Source organism: Arachis duranensis, chromosome 3 (genome assembly GCF_000817695.3).
Source record: "Arachis duranensis cultivar V14167 chromosome 3, aradu.V14167.gnm2.J7QH, whole genome shotgun sequence".
Lineage (NCBI taxonomy): Eukaryota > Viridiplantae > Streptophyta > Magnoliopsida > Fabales > Fabaceae > Arachis > Arachis duranensis.
The window spans coordinates 116,211,080-116,230,118 of record NC_029774.3 but is presented as its reverse complement, the minus strand read 5'-3'; the positions used below and the strand labels follow the sequence as shown (position 1 = coordinate 116,230,118).

Sequence of the window (19,039 nt, the reverse complement as noted above, 5' to 3'; positions counted from 1 at the left end):
CACTGGGTTGTCCAAGTAATACCTTACGTGAGTAAGGGTCGATCCCACGAAGATTGTCGGCTTGAAGCAAGCTATGGTCATCTTGTAAATCTTAGTTTCAAATGGTTATAAGGTTTTGATAATTAACAGATAAATAAAACATAAAATAAAATAGAGATACTTATGTAATTCATTGGTGGAAATTTCAGATAAGCGTTTGGAGATGCTTTGTTGCTTCTGAACCTCTGCTTCCCTATTGCTTCCATCCAATCATGCGCACTCCCTTCCAGTGGCGGAGCTTGAAACGAAATTTTGGGGGGGCCAGATAGAAGATAATTGTCAAGATGCTTTTGATATGAATCTCATTTAAACTAAGCTCGTCTAACCTCATCTTTCTGATTTGGGTAATATTGCCAAATTTAAAACCATTTTTCAGGGTATCGTTCTAAAGAATTAAGGCCAAACTCATCAGACGTAACTCTTTAAACTTTTGAAGGTTGTATCTTACTTTCTTCGTGATTCAATAAAGTAGAAGAACTATCTACAAATGTTGATATTATAAAAGTTATATGTTTTCCTTTTTGAATATTAGCCTTCCTCTTAAAAAATGCATCATTAACTCTTTGATTTTTTATGACTATTTTATATAAAAATTTGAATATATATCCAGTAAAATATGTAAAAAAGAAATTAGAAGAACAAATATTAAAATTTATAATATTTATTGAATTTTTTTTATCAATTTATACGCATACAATAATATTAATACTTATTGAATATTCTAATATTTTTTATCATATAAAAAATTAAATTAAATAAATGGTAAAATATAAAATAGTATTAAATTACATAAATAAAAAATACCTAATTTTTTATATTTGAACTCAAAGGTAAAGGGAGTGTTGCTTATTGAATAGAGAGCTGCGAAATGCGAATACACTCAATTCATTCCAAATCCAATATATTTTGAATGTTTAAAACTAAAAATTATTGTACAATAAAAGCAAGAGATGAAGATTAAACTTTGGTATTTTAAGTCATAATAAAATATTTGAGCCAACTGAACTATTTTTTATTTTTTAAAAAAGTATTACTAATTTTTTTAATAAAAGTTTGGGGGGGCCATGGCCACCCCTTGTCTGAACTAAGCTCCACCACTGCCTGGAACACCATATTATGATTTAAAAAAATTAAAGCTGTTAAAAGAAAAAATGGAGAAGGAAATTGAAAAATTAAACAGATACTTAGAAACAGGAGAAAGTAAAGAAATAAAAGAAGTTATTGAGGATTTGAGAAATTATATTAAAGAAAAAGACAAACAGATAAAAGATTTTATATACAATAATCCATGCAAAAAAGAATATTATAAACTAAAACAAGATTGAAAAATTATGGTCAATACTTTTTATAAAGCACCTATACAAATAGAAATTTCGAAAAAGAAATTAAAAGAAAAATCCAAATTAAAAATTTGGTATCAGAGCCAAGTTAACGATTAAGGGTAACACTTTCTCTTTAAGCAACACTTTTAGTGATACGCTTTCAGTTACTAAATGTCCACAACTAATTGGTAAACTTCTTTGTAGTCACCATAGGTACAATAAGATGATAGGTACCATAGAAGGCACCTTCTTATATAGGAGTAAAATTCAAGGATATAAAAATAAATGAGTTTAGTTTAGTCTTGTTTAGAGCCGAATTACAGAGTTAAGATCCGATATTAACACGGTGTTAGAAAGGAATACTTTTCATTTTTTTTTGAACTTTTTAAAGTTTGGTCCATGTATTTGGGTGGCAGTGGCAGCATCCGTCGGTGCTACTGCTGTTTTTTGAGGTTGAAATAGTCAAGATGTCTAAAAAGCGGGCAACAAATGCAATAATCAAACTCTATTAGATAGCGTTTGAAAGGGAAACAAAGATAAAAAGACTAAGATTGAGAGATAAAAACTAAAAAAAATTTAAAAATGCTAATTTTTTAATAATTAAAAATAATATTTAATTTTTTTATTTTATTTTTTATGAATCATGACCATATGTATTTTTAATAATATTATTAGTTTATTACAAATAAATAACATTAAAAATAGGGCAATTTACCCAATTAAATAAATTGAATGAATCTTTTACCTAAATACACAAAATGAAAACTTGTTACGTGCATGTGTATTTTTACTATTATGTAAACCGTGGTAACCAACTACGGTTTTTAATTTCTACATAAACCGTTGCTACCAGAGACGGATTATGATTGGAACACATTAGGCATAAACCGTGGTAGCCTCCCACGGTTTATGAAGAGAATGGCTTCAACTAAACCCCTTAGCTTCCCAAGGTTTACATGTTAAGTAGTATAAATACATAAACAAACATATAAAAGTGATTTAATTAAACATATATAATAAACGGACTTACTCAGATGAATTTAGTACACTAAACAAACATGTCGACATTCATTGACTTAACCAACCTTACATTACTCAAATTAAGAGTGCCTAATACAACTTAAACAACAACGACGACCCAATAAACGTAATGAGATCTAAGCATCCCCTCCAGTAGCATGTCTTCGCTAGTCACAGTTCCTCTACGTATGCCCAGGCTGACGGTATAGCCCATAGCGCTTCGGCTGGTTCTCCACAGACTGATCCATACTACCACGGATCCTGGTTGCCTTCGGACGACCTTCCTTTGTACGTCTCATGTTAGGATCAGGAATGATAGTTGGCCCAGTATACGATACACCTCGTGAACATATGACGCCCAATTAAGGCGCGAGTAGGCGCAACATGCAATGGTGTGGCAACAAGGATAATGGAGCGCCTGAAAGTGGCCACAGTCGCAGGTGTGATCCTTAAGAAAAACTCTGTAGCTACCCAGCGAGAAGTTCCCGGTCAGTGTTGTCTCGGCTAGGGGTGGCAAACGGGCCTAAACCCGTCGGGCCGGCCCGCATAATCCGCCAAAAAAGGCGGGCTGGGCTGGAAAATTGGGACCGCCAAATAGCAAAAGTCCGCCTAACCCGCACCGCTTAAACCACGAGTTTTGGCGGGGCGGGACGGGCTTCCCCACCGGGCTAAGGTTTTTTTTAGTTAGGGGGTATTTTTGTAATTTTTTGCCAAAACCTAATTTCCTCCAACCTAACTTACAAGAGTATGAAGATAAAAATTGAGTGTTTTGAATTATGTTTATGTTATTTTAGAGACAATATTTATAATTATGTTTTGGATTATGTTTATTTTGCTTTAGAGAGAATATTTATACTTATATTTTGAATGAAAATTTGGTTTATAATTATGTTTATTAGATATTCATAATTACAAAGACTTTAATGTTTGTTAATATAAAAAATATAATTTTTTATGCCATTAGAAATTATAAATTTATTAATATGGCAGGTGTGATCCTTAAGGGAAACTCTGTAGCTACCGAGCGAGAAGTTCCCGGTCGGTGTTCTCTCGGCCACAGTGTACTCCGATTGGTGCCTATCGTATAAGGTCACGGTGAAGCACCTTGAGTCTCTTATGTTCCGATCAATAGCCTTGACCAACGCCTGACAAAATTCATGCCCAGATCCGAGTTGTGCTTCTGCTGTCTGTCCGCGGACCACGAATAGCTCAACAAGCCTCCTGTAAGTTGACTTAACCAACGATGTGACCGGGAGGTTGCGAGTTCCCTTTAACACGAAGTTCACACATTCACTAATGTTGGTTGTCATGTGCCCGAACCGTCTACCACTATCCTCGTGTTGGGTCCATTTGTCGTATTCCATCCGGTTGGCCCAGTCACACATTACCGGATTCTCAGTCCACATGATGTCAAACTAATAATAAAACTCTACTTCAGTTTTTGTGTAGGCAGCATTCACCAACATCCTCCTTGCATCCTTACCTTTGAAGGTAAGGGCAAAATTCACAGCCACATGACGAATACAGTACGCTCGAAAAACACGTGGAGGCAGTCATCCAGTCTCAAGGGCCTATAGTGCTGCCTTGATGCCATGATGCCTGTCAGAGATAACAAGGATACCCTCTTGTGGCGTCACATGCGCTCGTAGGTTGGACAAGAAGAATGACCATGACTCTGCGTTTTCTTCCTCCACAAGGGCGAAGGCTATCGGGAGGATGTTCGAGTTCCCATCCTGTGCTATCGCCAGCAGTAGCGTCCCTCCATACTTGCCATACAAGTGGGTACCGTCAATACTCACGAGGGACTTGCAATGCCGGAATGCCTCGATACAGGGTGAAAATGTCCAGAAAAGTCGATGAAAGTACACCGTGGACTCATCAACCTCACCCCCAAGCCAAACAGGAGAGGTCTTCAACACAGTAACTATCCCAGGCATGGTTGACTGTACCCCTAACATCCAACGTGGCAACTCCGCATACGACTCTTCCCAATTTCTATATATTTGTGCCACTGCCTTTTGCTTCGCCATCCAAACCTTCCTGTAACTAGGCTTGAAACCATAATCGGCTTCTGTAGCTTGTTGCAATACCTTTACCGTCACCACAGCATCTGCCTTAACCAACGAAAGAATCATCACACAGATAATGTGGTAATCCAGCTGATGGTGATCACTGGAAATAGAGGTTGTCAAGCAAGTGTGTAGACTGTTGTACCTCCTAACCTCCCAAGTGCCCTTTCGTGCACGCAACGCTACGCAAATCAACCAAGTACAACCCTTGCCAAACTCCTTGCATTTTCTATGATACTTAAGATGATCTGATTCGATGACTCTGTACTCAACACCTCGGCGGATGCTATAGTCCTTCACACTCAGCACAACCTCATCTTTATTCTGGAATGATTGCCCAATCTAAAATTATGTAGAAGATCCCCCAACTGTAGGACCACAGTCCGCCTGTGGACCCAGAGCCTCCAAGTTTAGTGTGGAGAAGTGTGGAGGATACTGCTGAGTGCCAGAACTTGAAGGCCCATGCTGTGCATGTGGATTGGCACCTGTGTCATCATTGCTGTCCCCAATGATATCTACAGGCTCCTGGTCAGAGTCATCGTCACACATTGCATTCTCTACTCGATCAGGTTCTCCAAAGCCTTGCATATCAGGTAGCAAGCCACCACCGGTGCCCACTTCATACGCCTGCTCAAAGACCCCTGCATTCTCCAAAGGTACAGAACCAACAACCTCTGTTTGATCTAAATCAGCCGCGAATGAAGGGAATGCTACCAGTGGAACGGATGGTCTCACCGTAGGCATCGAACTAGACGCACCGCCCGCGGCAGTCGAGCTATGTGCTGGAGCTGATGCCCCAGAACTATCGACACCAACCTCCAACTTCACGAACAACTCGTGTATTCTGACCTCTGGAAAACTCCTAACACAATGGAATAGAACCCTAATATCTTCATCAGCCGCTAGCACAAAGGTATCATACTTAACATCGGTCGAGACAACTGTGATGAGAATCTTGTAGAATAGCTTCTTCACCCACTTGCTACTAAACACCCCAAGCTTCTGCAAGATGCTGTTTTTCAAATCTCACAAAGTGCTTGATGAACTGATGAAAATACTTAGTGGTTCTCTGTCAGTGAACTTCACACCATATCTTTTTCTTTTTTGGATTTTCCCAGAACAATGCACTAAGGCAAGAAAACTCTCTTCCTCACTTGCCATTGTGACGATGATCTCTTGTGCAGCTTCAATCTCTCTCACACATATATATAGAATTTCACTCCTCATAAACCTTTGCAACCAACTAAGGTTTATGACCATACGAACTCTTTCATAAACTGTTGCTGGTCACCAGGTTTTATGTATATTTTGCTGCCTTCATAAACCGTGGGAGGCTACCACGATTTATGCCTAATGTGTTCCAACCATAATCCATCACTGGTAGCAACGGTTTACGTAGAAATTAGAAACCGTGGTTGGCTATCATGATTTACATAATAGTAAAAATGCACATGCACGTAACAAGTTTTCATTTTGTGTATTTAGGTAAAGGATTCACTCAATTTATTTATTTGGATAAATTGCCCTTAAAAATATATATAAATTATTGAAAAAAAAAGTGATATATAAACGACAAATACACTATATAACTTATGAGTTATGAATATAATTACACAAAGAAATAGAAAAAGTAATGAATACAATTACTTAATACATACATTTAACAAATTTGAAAAAAAATTATGGTCATCAATCAAATTCTAGTTGTGCAAAAAATTAATAAAAATGAAGAGAAAAAAACAAAAAGAGGTATAAAATTATGTTACAGAAAATAAAAAAAAATGGGTAAAGTGAATATTGATTTATATAGTAAATATTATTAATGTTTTGATAATGAAAAATGATATTCAATTTTTTTAATTTTATTTTTCATGAATTATGAGAACATGTATTTTCAATAATATTTTTATAACTAAATAAGATTAAAAAATATAAATTATTAAAAGAAAAAAGGAGTGATACATACGTGACTAAAACTCTATATAACTCATGAACATAATTACATAAAGAAATAAACAAATTAATAAATACAATCACACAATCACTTAATACATACGTTTAGTAAATTAAAAGAAATAAAAATAAAAATGATAGTTATCAACCAAATTCTAATTGTGCAAAAAATTTAGTAAGAATAGAGAGAAAAAGGAGAAAGAGAAAAATGTATAAGATTATGTGAAAGGAGATAAAAAAATGTGTGAAGTGAATATTAATTTATATAATAAATATAAAATGAGTGATGAGCACAGATGGATTTACGTTATTGAGTGCGGGGCAAGCGCCCCACTACAATTTGAAAATTTTTTAAGTAGTATATGATAATAATATTTATTTGTCCTCATTAAATTATTAAATTAGACCCCACGGTAATTTTTTACTCAACTTTTGGTACATAATAATTAATTCAAAAATTTTATATTAGATGTCTATTAGAATAATCAATTATCAATTTAAATGAGATTAGTGTTCTTTGTTAGAAATCAACTTAAAAAAGTATTATTTATCTTCTTTTAAAATTAGCTTTATTTTTTTTCGTAGCAACTACATTAATTGAAAGAACTTTCTTAATTATGAATATCGGTAAGAGTTGATTTATAATTATATGAAAAATAAATTTTTAAATTAAAAAATTTTAAGTTTTTAATATATTTATTTTGCAGTTATTAAATGAAAAAACTTAAAACCTTTCACTAATGATAAGCTTGTCATGTGCCCTTAGGGCACATGTTAGCTAATCCCAAATTATTATTATATTATATATATTTTGTCCCATTGTTAAAATTTTTTGGATCCGTTATTGGTAATAAGTATAAAAAGAGAAGAGAAGGAATTAGATTTTAATTAAATTTATACCTATTAAAAAGAATTAATATTAATATTGAAAGTAATAGGGTAACCTACATAAAAATATAGAGTAAGAGAATATGAAAAGTTAAAATTAAAAAAGTAGAGTTTAATTTTAATACAATGTAAAATATGTAATACAAAGTAAAATATTTTACACATTTATCTAATTATATCTGTTGTTTTGGTTGACTATTTACATGGTCAATGTAAAAAACAGTTATTTTTTAATATATTACTAGTAGATGAGTGAAACTAAATTAAGAAGATTATATTTGCAAAGATCGCATTGATATCAATTGGAGGTCATAAGTCTTAACACTCCTGGGGATGGAATCATTCGTGTTAAGTCTCCCTTGCGTTGCTTTTCTAATGCCAACTCTGTCAGAGAAAGGTATTTAGCAACTTCCAATAAGCATTTAAAACTCATCTCAGCAAATTTTGTTTTTAATTAAGGATCATGAAATGGATCACTCATGAAGCAGCAGCACAGGGCAATGAGCAACACACCACTTTAATTATGATGGTAGATTTTGTGATCATTGACACCTCAGGAATTGCTTCTCTAGAGAACTTCATAAGAGTCTGGTTTCAAGTGGGAAACAGGTAAGGCAGATATTCCATTTGCTTTCAGGTTTTACATTGTTCATTATATTGTGTTACCAACTGCTATAAATTTCTCTGTTAGCCATTGCCAATCCAAGGTGGCAAGTGATCAAGAGAATTGGAGGGTCTTCTTGACTGTTGCAGAAGCTATTGACTGCAAACTGGATTGCTAATAACAAGTTGGGTTTGATTGGCCACAAATTGAACCAACCACTGTGACTCTACATTGTTCGTGACGATAAAATCTTATCTTTCCATGTTGTAACATAGGTCATGTATAGATATTCCTGCTCACACATACTTTATGTAGAATAATAGTGGGACAGCGGAATAAGTGCAATTTGGGTTCTGTACTATAAAAGCATATACCTATTATTGTGTAACAGAAAAAGCGTTTGGAGTTCGACTTGTGTGATATTTGTCTACAATATGATATAGCACTTTTCATAGGATTAACATGATTTTTATACGGATAAGTGCATTATTACAACTTGGAAGCAGCTTTCACTTTAAGAGAGGTGCTTCAAGAATTTTGAAATGAATGAATGATCAATCTATGTACAAATGAATTTGTGTGGTGCCACATCATGGTTTCCCTTAGGGATCTTGAACATCTTAGAAAGACATGATGGTGGCCTTAGTTAACCTCCTTCCAACAATGTGAGGCCTTTTTCACAAGGTAGTCACTAGTCAGTCAATCTAATCTGGTGAGTCACATACATTCTGAAAGAGGCTTCCATCATCTTAGAAGTGAATGAGAATGCTTTAATATTTGGTTAATAGTTGGTTGCCCTTGGGCTTTAGAGACTAGGCCCTTCACACTCTCAGCCATCTGCATTTGAAAACATTTTCATTCTCATTACAGCATATATACATATATGATCAAAATGAATTGAGTATTCCAATATAAAATTAAACAAACCTTTCCTAAACTTCCCCTGGCATAGGGTACTGTCCTCTGATATCCTAATAAAGAAGATGGAGGAGATTTTCTGCTTGTGTCTTCTCTGGAGGGCGATTTCCCATAACTTCTGCTTCGAGTCATAATGGTCGAACTCGAGCACCCATTCCAGTTGCTATGCAATGTGCTTGGCAGACTTGATTCCTGACATCCCCAAAACATGAACAAATTAAATGTGTAAGAACCATCATCATGCATTCTCCTGTAATTCATATTTGCGTTTGTTTTCAAAGTTAATTTACTAATTTTGTAAACACTCACCAGAAACAACACCGTAGCACAATGCTTAAGAACCTCCAAGTTCATGCGAACATCATCTAGGCTCCTGTTTCAAAACAAGCCACCACAAATCCATATATCATTCAAGTTTTACACAAAAGGAACTAATACAAAATATTTAGAAGTAGAAATGCAAATAGCATACCTGTGCTTTTGTTGACCCAAGCCAAAATAAGAAGCCAACGTTGCCATCTGCCCCATAATATAAATAATGTTGGTTAAGAACATGTGATAAGAATGAATGTAGCTTCATGTTTTGCATGTACCTTCATGTTACCGGCTCTTCTCCCAAACTTGTCAGTTAGAACACCCAAAGAATCGATGATTCCAATTGGGATAGGCGCAGGCCTGTTAATTTGATCAAAGGATTCTTTGATACGAACACAGTCGAATCTCTGGATGTTGTGACCAGCCCAGACCCTGCCATCAAGAATGCTGAATATCCTGTCTGCAACGTCCTCAAAGGAGGGAGCTTTCTCCACAGCAGCGCGAGTTATTCCGTGGCTTCTGCTGGACCTCACTGGCACCACGGATAGGTCTTCGGGTTTGATCAAGGTGCTGTAGCTCTCAACCTCCGTGAGCTTGTGGGGGCTCACAACAATGGCTCCAAACTCCAACACCCAGAACCGTTCTCCACCCTTCTTGGGCACGTTGGTTTCCAAATCAAAGAACACAATCTCGGGTGCATTTTCAACATTGAATGAATCCATGATGGTCGATATCACTTAGTTAATAATAAGGCTAGCTTCTTCGTTCTTTCTGGCTCCAATAACTTGGGTTCATCTATATATAAGCAAAGGTAGTCCTTTGGAAGAGAAAAGGTGGATGAAGAAGGTTGATTGTCTTCAAGTTAAAGTCAATGTGCATGAAGGGGGAAAGGAGAAGGTTAAACGTGCGCGTATATTAGGAATATCCGAATATGGGAATTAAGGGTAACGGGTTAAGGTTGCGTTTTCCTTGCTACACTGTTTTTCGTTATTGCTTGTGCTGCATGCTTTGCCTCCTGAGCAGGAAACTTTCAATCAAAACTTTCAAGCCCTCTCCATTCACGGAATTCAATCTAATAAGGTGAGACATAATTTGTGGTAATTAGTAAGTAATATAATCATCATCACCTTGTTGGCGTGTGAAAATCGTATGCAAAGTACATTTTTAATCGAAAAATATGACATGCCAAATTAGTTAATTGATGATTCTATTTCTTTCCGTATCGTTTTTTTTTTCCGGTCCCAAGCCACGTCAAGAAATACTAGAGGAATATATAACCGGATTTTTTTGGGTCAACGAATATAACTAGAATAGAAGTTTTTGCCATTGAATAAAATATAGCTGGGCCAATTTATCAAACACTGTATTAATCTACACGCCAACGAGAGAAACAATAGAACACGGCACAACATGTTACGGGCCTTTACGAAACACAAATTGGGCTGTACTTCTCGGGGTATGATGTCCAATAGCACATGTTCTTGAGCCTTTGGGGTAAAACCGTAAAAGCCTTCTGGTTTAACAAGTCCTACTATAAGAAAACTCAGCTAATCTCAGCTAATTTTGTAATTGGGGTTTTGCTCGGGATAACGTCAGGAACTATTTTGTTTAGTGATGATCCAATAAACAAAAGTGCCATACTGTTATTTCTACTAATCATTTTTTTTAATATTGAAGGTAATAAAGCTAAGATTTAGTGGATAGAACCTTAATGTTGTGTGTGTAAATGCGTAGTATGCGACTGTGCGTGAGTATTGTGATATTATAATGTCCATGGTTGGAGGTTGTCCTCCAACCCATCCTGGCAAAAACAAAAAAGTGCTAAAATTTAGTCTTAGACAAAAGCTAAAAATTATTCCAACTTCACATGATATATAAAAGACTAACTATTACTATGTTAGCTACATTACGTGTTAAATTTTAATTAATTGTTGCTTAACTTGCTTACTTGTGCATTGTTTGAGCAGTTATTATTGTAGTTAATGCCAAAATACCATCTTCTATTAATAATAAAAGAAGCAAACAAGAATTTTACTCCAGTAGATATGGAAGTCTAGTAAAGACACCTATCTCTCCTTGTTTAGAAATGATGTAAAACTGTATTCATTGTTATTCGATCTCGTACTTTTCAGTCCAAACTTCAGAGGCAGATGAATAAATTTCGCACAATGCCTTCTATTGGGTGGTGTTTGCCGCAGCTTCAATAGCCGTAGCGTATTATTTTCAGAATAGAGACATATATACAATGCCGAACTTAAACTAAAATAAACCCACTAGAACAACAAAGCAAGGGTTTTAACGGAGTGCAGCAGAGCTGAGAGGGGCGAGTGCTTTCTTAATTCTCTCCACAGCTTCTTGAAGGATAGTAAGGGATTCTGCATATGATATCCGAACACAAGTATCATCTCCAAATGCACTCCCAGGCACCAAGGCCACCTGCAATCCAAAACACCAAAAAACGTAATAAATAATGTTTACCTCACTGGCAACATGGAAACTCCATGCAAGTTTTATAACTTGGCTAATATGTTCCTCAAATAAACAATAAAGGCCATTAAAAAGAATTTACCTGGCCCTTATCCAAAAGATATCGACAAAGGGACTCCGAATCATCAATTCTACCAAATCCTTCAGCTTCTCTTCCATAGTAGTAGCTGAAATCAATGAATAGATAAAATGCCCCCTGCATGTGGGAAGAAAGAGTACACATTTATGAAGCAGAACAACAAACATATTAGGAAGAGACAGAACAAAGAGAATAACTATTAGGGAATTAACAAATACATAATTGAGTTTTCTCAAACCTGGGGTTCTGATATTTTAAGACCCTCCATTTCCCTAAAACTTTTAACCAAGAAATCTCGGCGCTCCCGAAATGCTTTCACCATATTAGCTACAATTTCCCCACCAGCATAGCCTAGTCCTAACGCTGCAACTCCAGCTTTCTGAGCTATGCTATTGGGCCCTGTAGTGAACTGAATTCAATAGGATGCATCAGCCATTATATAAGGCATATAATACAAACAGCATAGTTGTCTCAACTAATTCCAAATGAATGATAGGATATCCCCCTGATTTTTTACTTCCAGATGGAAAATCTGATAAAAAACCAATAATCTATTGTATGTATGTAGCATATCAGAAGGAAATCATGAGATATGATATTGTGCAGAAAAACATGGCCTAACAGAAAACTGCTGCATACCTGACTTTGAATCTTTCCACATGCTGCAACAAAATGTTTTGGACCAGCAATATATCCAAGCCGCCATCCAGTCATTGCAAAGGCCTATGAAATATAGTAATATACATCATCTGGCAACAGATCAACAAAACAAAGACCAAAAACTGACACTAAAAAGCCAGGATGGTGGGGATATTGCAGATACAAATACAACTCTACTAGAAAGACAACACCACATTATTTACCGACCAACCTTGGAAAATCCGTTCACAGTTAAGGTTCTGTCCCACATTCCTGGTAGTGATGCAAAGCTTGTATGAGTTGCTGGTGCATAAATTATATGCTCGTAAATCTCATCAGAGAGAATCTGAATAAAACAGAAATGAAGTGAAGTAAGATCTTGAATGAAACTATGAAGGTCAAACAAATTGAAACACTGATGTCATGATGAAGAGTGTACCAGAAGCCTGGGGTGGTTTGCTACAATGTGGGCTATGTCTTGAAGTAATTTCTTGGGGTAGACAGATCCTGTTGGGTTAGATGGCGAGCAAAGAATGAGAAGCCTTGATCTTTGAGTAATTTTGGATTGAAGGAGTTTGGGGTCCAAAAGGAAATGATTATCTATTGATGTTGGAAGAATAACAGGTACAGCATCAGCCAATCTTGCCATTTCTGGGTAACTCACCCAATATGGAGCAGGAATAATGACCTGAAAAATTCTTTCACATCATATGATACCAAATAAGGCATAAAAAAAAAGGACAAGTATTGAAATAAAAAAAAATAAAAGAGATAAATTGAAATTAGATTAAAAAGAGAATCATTCTACTTTTTATCCATTTTCTTACGCAACAAAAAAGAGATTCACTTAACCTAAATTGTCCACAGCATAGTTTAAAAATTAAATCAAAAGGAATCACTCAATCTTCTGTCTAATTCCCTAAGATTGTGTTTGTTTGTTGGACCTGGACACTAATTGCTAGACACGGTGGTACACATATAGCATTTGTTTGGTGAGGCACGGATTTGGATAAACACAGTGGTACAGACATGTATTTAGTGTTATTCCTTAAAGTTGAGACAAAGAGACATAATGCATAGGACACAAAATTTGACTTTTTTATTTTTAATTATTTTTTAAATTATCAATGTATAAAACACAATGGATAAGACCTAGAGAGTAAAATTGACATTTAATTTATACATGTGTGTCATGTATATTACTAAACACATTACAAAATTTGTGTATCTTTATATTTTTGTTTATTTGTCTCTGTATTTATGTATCTCAAAAACACTAACTAACGGTAGCCTAAGGTAACAAGAAAGAGACTCACTCAACTTCACTTGTCCTATGAGAAATTATAATCTCTTATTAGTTTAAATAAAAAAAAATTAAACCCACTAATATAAAATTTGATCTAATAACTAAATAAATAAAAAACAAAATACATAAAATTAAATTAAATATTCTAATATTTAAAAATATAAATTAATAACTATTAAATAATACTTTACATCTTGCTAAAGCATGTATCACGGTATCATCATCATAACCTATGCAACAGAACTACTAGGCCAAGCATTAGGCTAAACTCAGAACAATTAAAAAGAGGAAAAAAGAAAATTATGCTGAAATTAAATAGTTACCTCGTCTCCCGGGGAGCAAACTGCAAGAACGGCCTGGGCAAGACTCTGCTTGGCTCCATTACTAAGCACAATATGATCAGGGGCGTAAGTGATCCCGTTCTCCTCTGCAACAGCAATTGTGGCACACTATGATAATCTGATAGCGAGTTTTGTTATTGAGGGAAAAAGAAGGTGAGATTTACCTTTGAGCTTATGAGAAATAGCCTGGCGTAATTGTAATGTTCCGGCATTCGGGGTGTACCTTGTATGGCCTTCACGAATTGCATTAATCCCAGCCTATCCATAACCATAACCATTAAGAGTGAGGAGTCAGCACAGAATTGGAAACATGGAAGCGGGAGTGTCGAAATCGGGCTCCCCGGCGGCCAGGCGAATAACGGGGACGCCAGCTTGAACCAGTGCGTTTGCTTGGTCGCTTATGGCCACAGTCCTTGAAGGCTTCACGGCGTCGACTCGTGGGTTCAAGGAGTCATCAACCCCCATGGCCGCTGCACTACTCTGCTTCTTCTCCATTTGGATGGACGTGGAATGGGAATTAACGAAATGTATACGGCATGTGTTGGCCACTTTGAATTGCGCGGAAGACCACAGATGAGTGTTGCAATTGTCCACTCAACACTAACTAGAATGATAGTGACGTGTAACAACAGAACTAACCACGTCAGGCGAGGTAGAGACTAGAGAGATCGGAATTGGGAGGTAATTAATGTAAATCCGATATCGTGTTTCTTGCGTCATAAGCAAAACTAAAACAGTTAAACCAGCAAAATTTATTGCATTCATCCACTATTTTTTAGTAGAATAATTTAATAATAAATTTTTAATTTCTATTTTTAGATATTATTAATTAATTACTGATTAAAGAAAAATTTTGTTTATCTTCTAATATTTATCTGACAAAATAATATGAAAAAGTCTAGGAGCTAACAATTTTTGTGTTTTCTGTCAGTACTTAATCATAAAAAAAAGTGAGTAATTTTTTACTATTAGATATAATTTCACACCATTTAATAAAATCTATTTTAAACAAAATGAATTATATAATGTGTATACAAATCATTACTAAAAAGTTATTTATCAATACAAAATATTTGTTAAAATATATAAAATATACGCTAAAAATATATAAAAATAAATAATAATTTTAACACTTGAAAAATTTTGTTTTTATTAAAATGGATCTCAACATTTATTTTTGACAAAATAAATTAAGTATCGTTTGACAAAATAGTGTAAACATTAACTCTTCATTTTAGATATTAACAAAGATATTTAAGTGACACGTTAAGTATTTATCTAAAGAATTAGATGTGAAATTATAATATTATTATTTTTTTTAAAATCGAAGATTATTAAACTTAAAATCTCTATTTCACCTTCACATTTCAGTTTAACTCCATTGACTCAGTTTATCTCCATCGCCTCACAGCAAAAACTTCATCCGACAAAAGATTGCCTTTATTACATTCAACACATGTTCAAGGTACGTATTCATTTTGGATACAATTTTAACATTCAACACACCCAAAGATAACATTTTTTAATATTAACTTTTATCATCATATAGCAACAACGACACTACCATCACCTAAATAATGAGAACAGATTCATAAATATAACTAAAGCTATCTCAATTACAAGTACCAACAATAAAGTTTCTATCATCCTCGAGTATTCTTCAATCCCAGATGACCTCATAGCTAATTAGCTATATGTCTTATAATTCTCTCATTATCTAAGTTTTTCTTCCTTTTACTCCTTCCAACATTCAGTTTAATTTTTTTTAAACTCTTCTTCCACTTCATCAACCCAAATAAAATACTCACATCTTGTTCCGAGGCTTACCTAGAACCGGACGGAGGTTGGGCTTGTTTGTGAGGCCCAAGCGTTGGAGGAGCGTGGTCTCCGACTTGGTTTACGTCTGGGAGCTGCCTCCGAGTTGTGTATGTGAAAGAATGGGGGGTGGTACCTGCAAAGACACTCCGATGCCTAAGTCAGCGTGAGGTTAAGCAGGTTTAGAATGTATTGGAACTTAGAGATACCTGAGGAATGTTAGTGTATTTATAGTGGTGAACCAATAACCACCGTTGGAGTAGTGCCACCTTTTTAGGGTGTTAACCGTCCCTTTATCTTGGGGAGGTTAAGATATGGATACTGGAAGCGGTTAGAGAGATTTTAGGGGCAGTTACCCATCTGAATGGGTGCTTATCTGCCAGCTAACCCTCGTTCCCGACTTCTTTAGAACAGGTCGTGGTGAGTGCCGACTTCGTAAGACTAAGGTCGGCGCCGGGTGAGGCTCAATCCGTGGGATTAGGCCTTTTGTCTGGACCTGGGCCTTTACTATTGGGCCAGGGTATGAACAGTGCCCCTACTCGAGCCCAATTTTCTTTTCGAGATTTGGGTTCGAGTAGTCTATTCGGGGTCGTAACTGACTTGTGAGGGAACCGATGTGATTTGTTTGCAACCGACGTGAATCTTCGTGACTTTTGATTTTCACAGTTACATCTAATCAAACGTCGCGTCCGTTAGGGGTGTGCGTAGGTATTAATTACCTTGGTAACGGTGCATTCATTAATGACCGCTTCCATTTTTACCATTATGCCCCTAACGTGCTTATAAATGCTTCCCTCTTCCTTCGTTGTTTCGTTTCTTCGATTTTTTAAAATTTTTCCCTTTTCATCTGTTCGTGGAACACTTTCGTATCTGTTCGTGGGATACTTTCGTTGAAGGCTTTCATCTTTCTCTACTCCTTTTCAGGCAAATTTTGGTTCTTTCTTCCCTTTTATTAAGTGCTTCTGCATGCCTTTTATTTTCTTTGGAGAGGGAGAAGGTGACGTCGTAGGTTATTAGATTTCATGTCCCTTAGGAACTCTCGTTTTTTATTCTTTTTTCTTTTTCCTTTGTAGGTTTTCATCATACCCTAGGAAAAAATGTCTTTTGTAGAAGTTCTTGCTCAGTGGGTTGATGTTACGGTCTTGGGGGAGGAACCCTTGGTCGATGCCGAGTTCATCACCAACCTTCGCACTCATCACCATATTTGTACTTCTGAGGAGGATGAGCCGAAGTATGAATTGGTGGTCCCAGGTTTGGAAGACCGGGTTTGTTTTGGAAGGGATACTGAGGAGGTCCCTCATTTTTTCTACATGTATGAAAGCATGATTACCCGTTTGGGTGTTTTTCTTCCATTTTCTGATTTTGAAATAGCTGTTTTGCGTCACTACCGAGTTGCTCCTACCCAACTTCACCCCAATTCTTGGGGTTTTCTGAAAATTTACCAGTTTATCAGCCACGCCTTAGATTTTCCGACCTCTTTGAGGATTTTCTTCTATCTTTTCCATATGACCAAGCCCTTCAGTGGGCTAAATAATAAGCAGCAATGGGTGTCTTTCCGAGCCATACAAGGTCGGAGAGTTTTCACCCTTTTTGATGAATCCTTCCATGACTTTAAAAATTATTTTTTCAAAGTTCAATGTGTAGAGGGTCACCACTCCTTTTTTCTGGATGAAAATTCTGTTCCTCGCATTCCTCTGTATTGGTTGGAGGCCTCCCCCTGTGAGAAATATGGTTTGGATGACTTGGATGAGGTGGAGGCAGCCATTGTGGGGTTCCTCCGAGAAGTGTAGGGGAGGGCCCCATATCTGGATACCAAAAAATTTCTCCAGGGGTCGCCGTCCTTTGTCCAGGCACAATTAGGTAGCCTTGTCTTTTATACTTTGTTTCCGACTTGTATCTTGTTTTTCCGACTTGTCTCAATTTTTTGGCTAATAATTGCTTTTACAGAGATGGCGAACAAGAATTCCAGCGAATCTTACCAGAGAGTCCAGGAGGCCAGGGCAAGATCTCGCGCCAGGGCTGGCGGTGCCAGGGTAACTAGCTCCTCTCTTCCTCCTCCCCCTCCTCAAAATTTGGGGACCCCTTCTCGGCCTATTGTTATTTCCTCCTCGGCTTCTTCTCAGCCGCCCCCTCCCCCCCGACCTTCTCCTGAGCCGGAGAAGAAGAAGCGTAAGACTTTAGAGTCTTCCTCTTCTTTTGAAGGTGAGGCTAAGGTGGATGCTCCTGCATTTGTCCGGAAACACATCTATACTCATATCCGTATAGGTATGGATGATGTTTCTGTCCGGAACCACCTCACTATTCTGGCTCAGGAGAGTGTCAGGGCGGCGGCGGTGTGCACCAAGTTTCTTGATGTTTTTGAGAAGACTCCTCTTAGCTCTCTGGGTTCAACTTCAAGGGTTGAAGAGAGGAAAGGCTTCTCATATATCAGAAACATGAGGAGTTGAAGGAGGAGGTCGCTAAATTGAGGGAGGAGAGAGATGATCTTCGGGAAAAGGGGAACAAGTTACAAGCCCAATGCAATATGGAGGAGGACTTGAGGAAGAAGGCGCAGGAGAGTTATTCAAGCTTGTTGGTGGACGAAATTGTGATCACATCAATGTAGTATTCTTTGTTGTTGTATGGAATCATTATTGTGGCTCTTGGCTATGTGTGGACACAACTCCGTTCAACTTAACCAGCAAGTGTACTGGGTCATCCAAGTAATACCTTACGTGAGTAAGGGTCGATCCCACAGATATTGTTGGTATGAAGCAAGCTATGGTCACCTTGTAAATCTTAGTTAGGCAGATTAAATGGTCATGGGTTTCGAAACTTAATAATAAATAAAAAAATAAAAAGGGATAGAAATACTTATGTAAATCAATAGTGGGGATTTCAGATAGGCGTATGGAGATGCTGTGCTCCTCTCGAATCTCTACTTTTTTATTACATTCATCCAATCCTTCTTACTCCTTTCCATGGCAAGCTGTATGTAGGGCATCACCATCATCAATGGCTACTTTTAATCGTCTCGGGAAAATGGTCCTATGCGCTGTCACTGCATGGCTAATCGTCTGGAGGCATCACCCTTGTTGATAGCTACATCTCATCCTCTCAGTGAAAATGGTCCAAATGCTCTGTCACAGCACGGCTAATCATCTGTCGGTTCTCAATCAGGTTGGAATAGAATCCCTTGATTCTTTTGCGTTTGTCATCACGCCCAGCCTTCAGGAGTTTGAAGCTCGTCACAGTCATTCAATAC

The 19,039-nt window shown here is 36.8% G+C and overlaps 3 protein-coding genes across 3 annotated transcripts; all 3 read right to left on the bottom strand.

The window, feature by feature from the left end:
- Positions 1-3,952: 3,952 nt before the first annotated feature.
- On the bottom strand, positions 3,953-5,825 carry LOC127745580 (uncharacterized). Its single transcript, XM_052258442.1, has 3 exons — positions 5,776-5,825; positions 4,820-5,462; positions 3,953-4,774 (listed from the first exon to the last, which is right to left on the bottom strand). The coding sequence occupies exons 1-3, from the start codon at positions 5,823-5,825 to the stop codon at positions 3,953-3,955; spliced, it is 1,515 nt and encodes a 504-aa protein (XP_052114402.1).
- Positions 5,826-8,328: 2,503 nt separating this feature from the next.
- Positions 8,329-10,042, bottom strand: LOC107480390 (protein NEN4). The gene is made up of 5 exons (XM_016100515.3): positions 9,407-10,042; positions 9,286-9,332; positions 9,123-9,186; positions 8,823-9,005; positions 8,329-8,732 (listed from the first exon to the last, which is right to left on the bottom strand). Exons 1-5 carry the CDS (start codon positions 9,848-9,850, stop codon positions 8,640-8,642), a joined length of 831 nt encoding a protein of 276 aa, XP_015956001.1. The 5' UTR covers positions 9,851-10,042; the 3' UTR covers positions 8,329-8,639.
- A 1,173-nt stretch (positions 10,043-11,215) lies between these two features.
- Positions 11,216-14,607, bottom strand: LOC107480382 (bifunctional aspartate aminotransferase and glutamate/aspartate-prephenate aminotransferase). The gene is given in 8 exon segments (XM_052259383.1): positions 11,216-11,564; positions 11,698-11,811; positions 11,933-12,103; positions 12,334-12,417; positions 12,566-12,679; positions 12,773-13,021; positions 13,963-14,066; positions 14,145-14,607. Coding segments are annotated over 8 exon segments (1,308 nt in total). The 5' UTR covers positions 14,476-14,607; the 3' UTR covers positions 11,216-11,423.
- Positions 14,608-19,039: the final 4,432 nt, after the last annotated feature.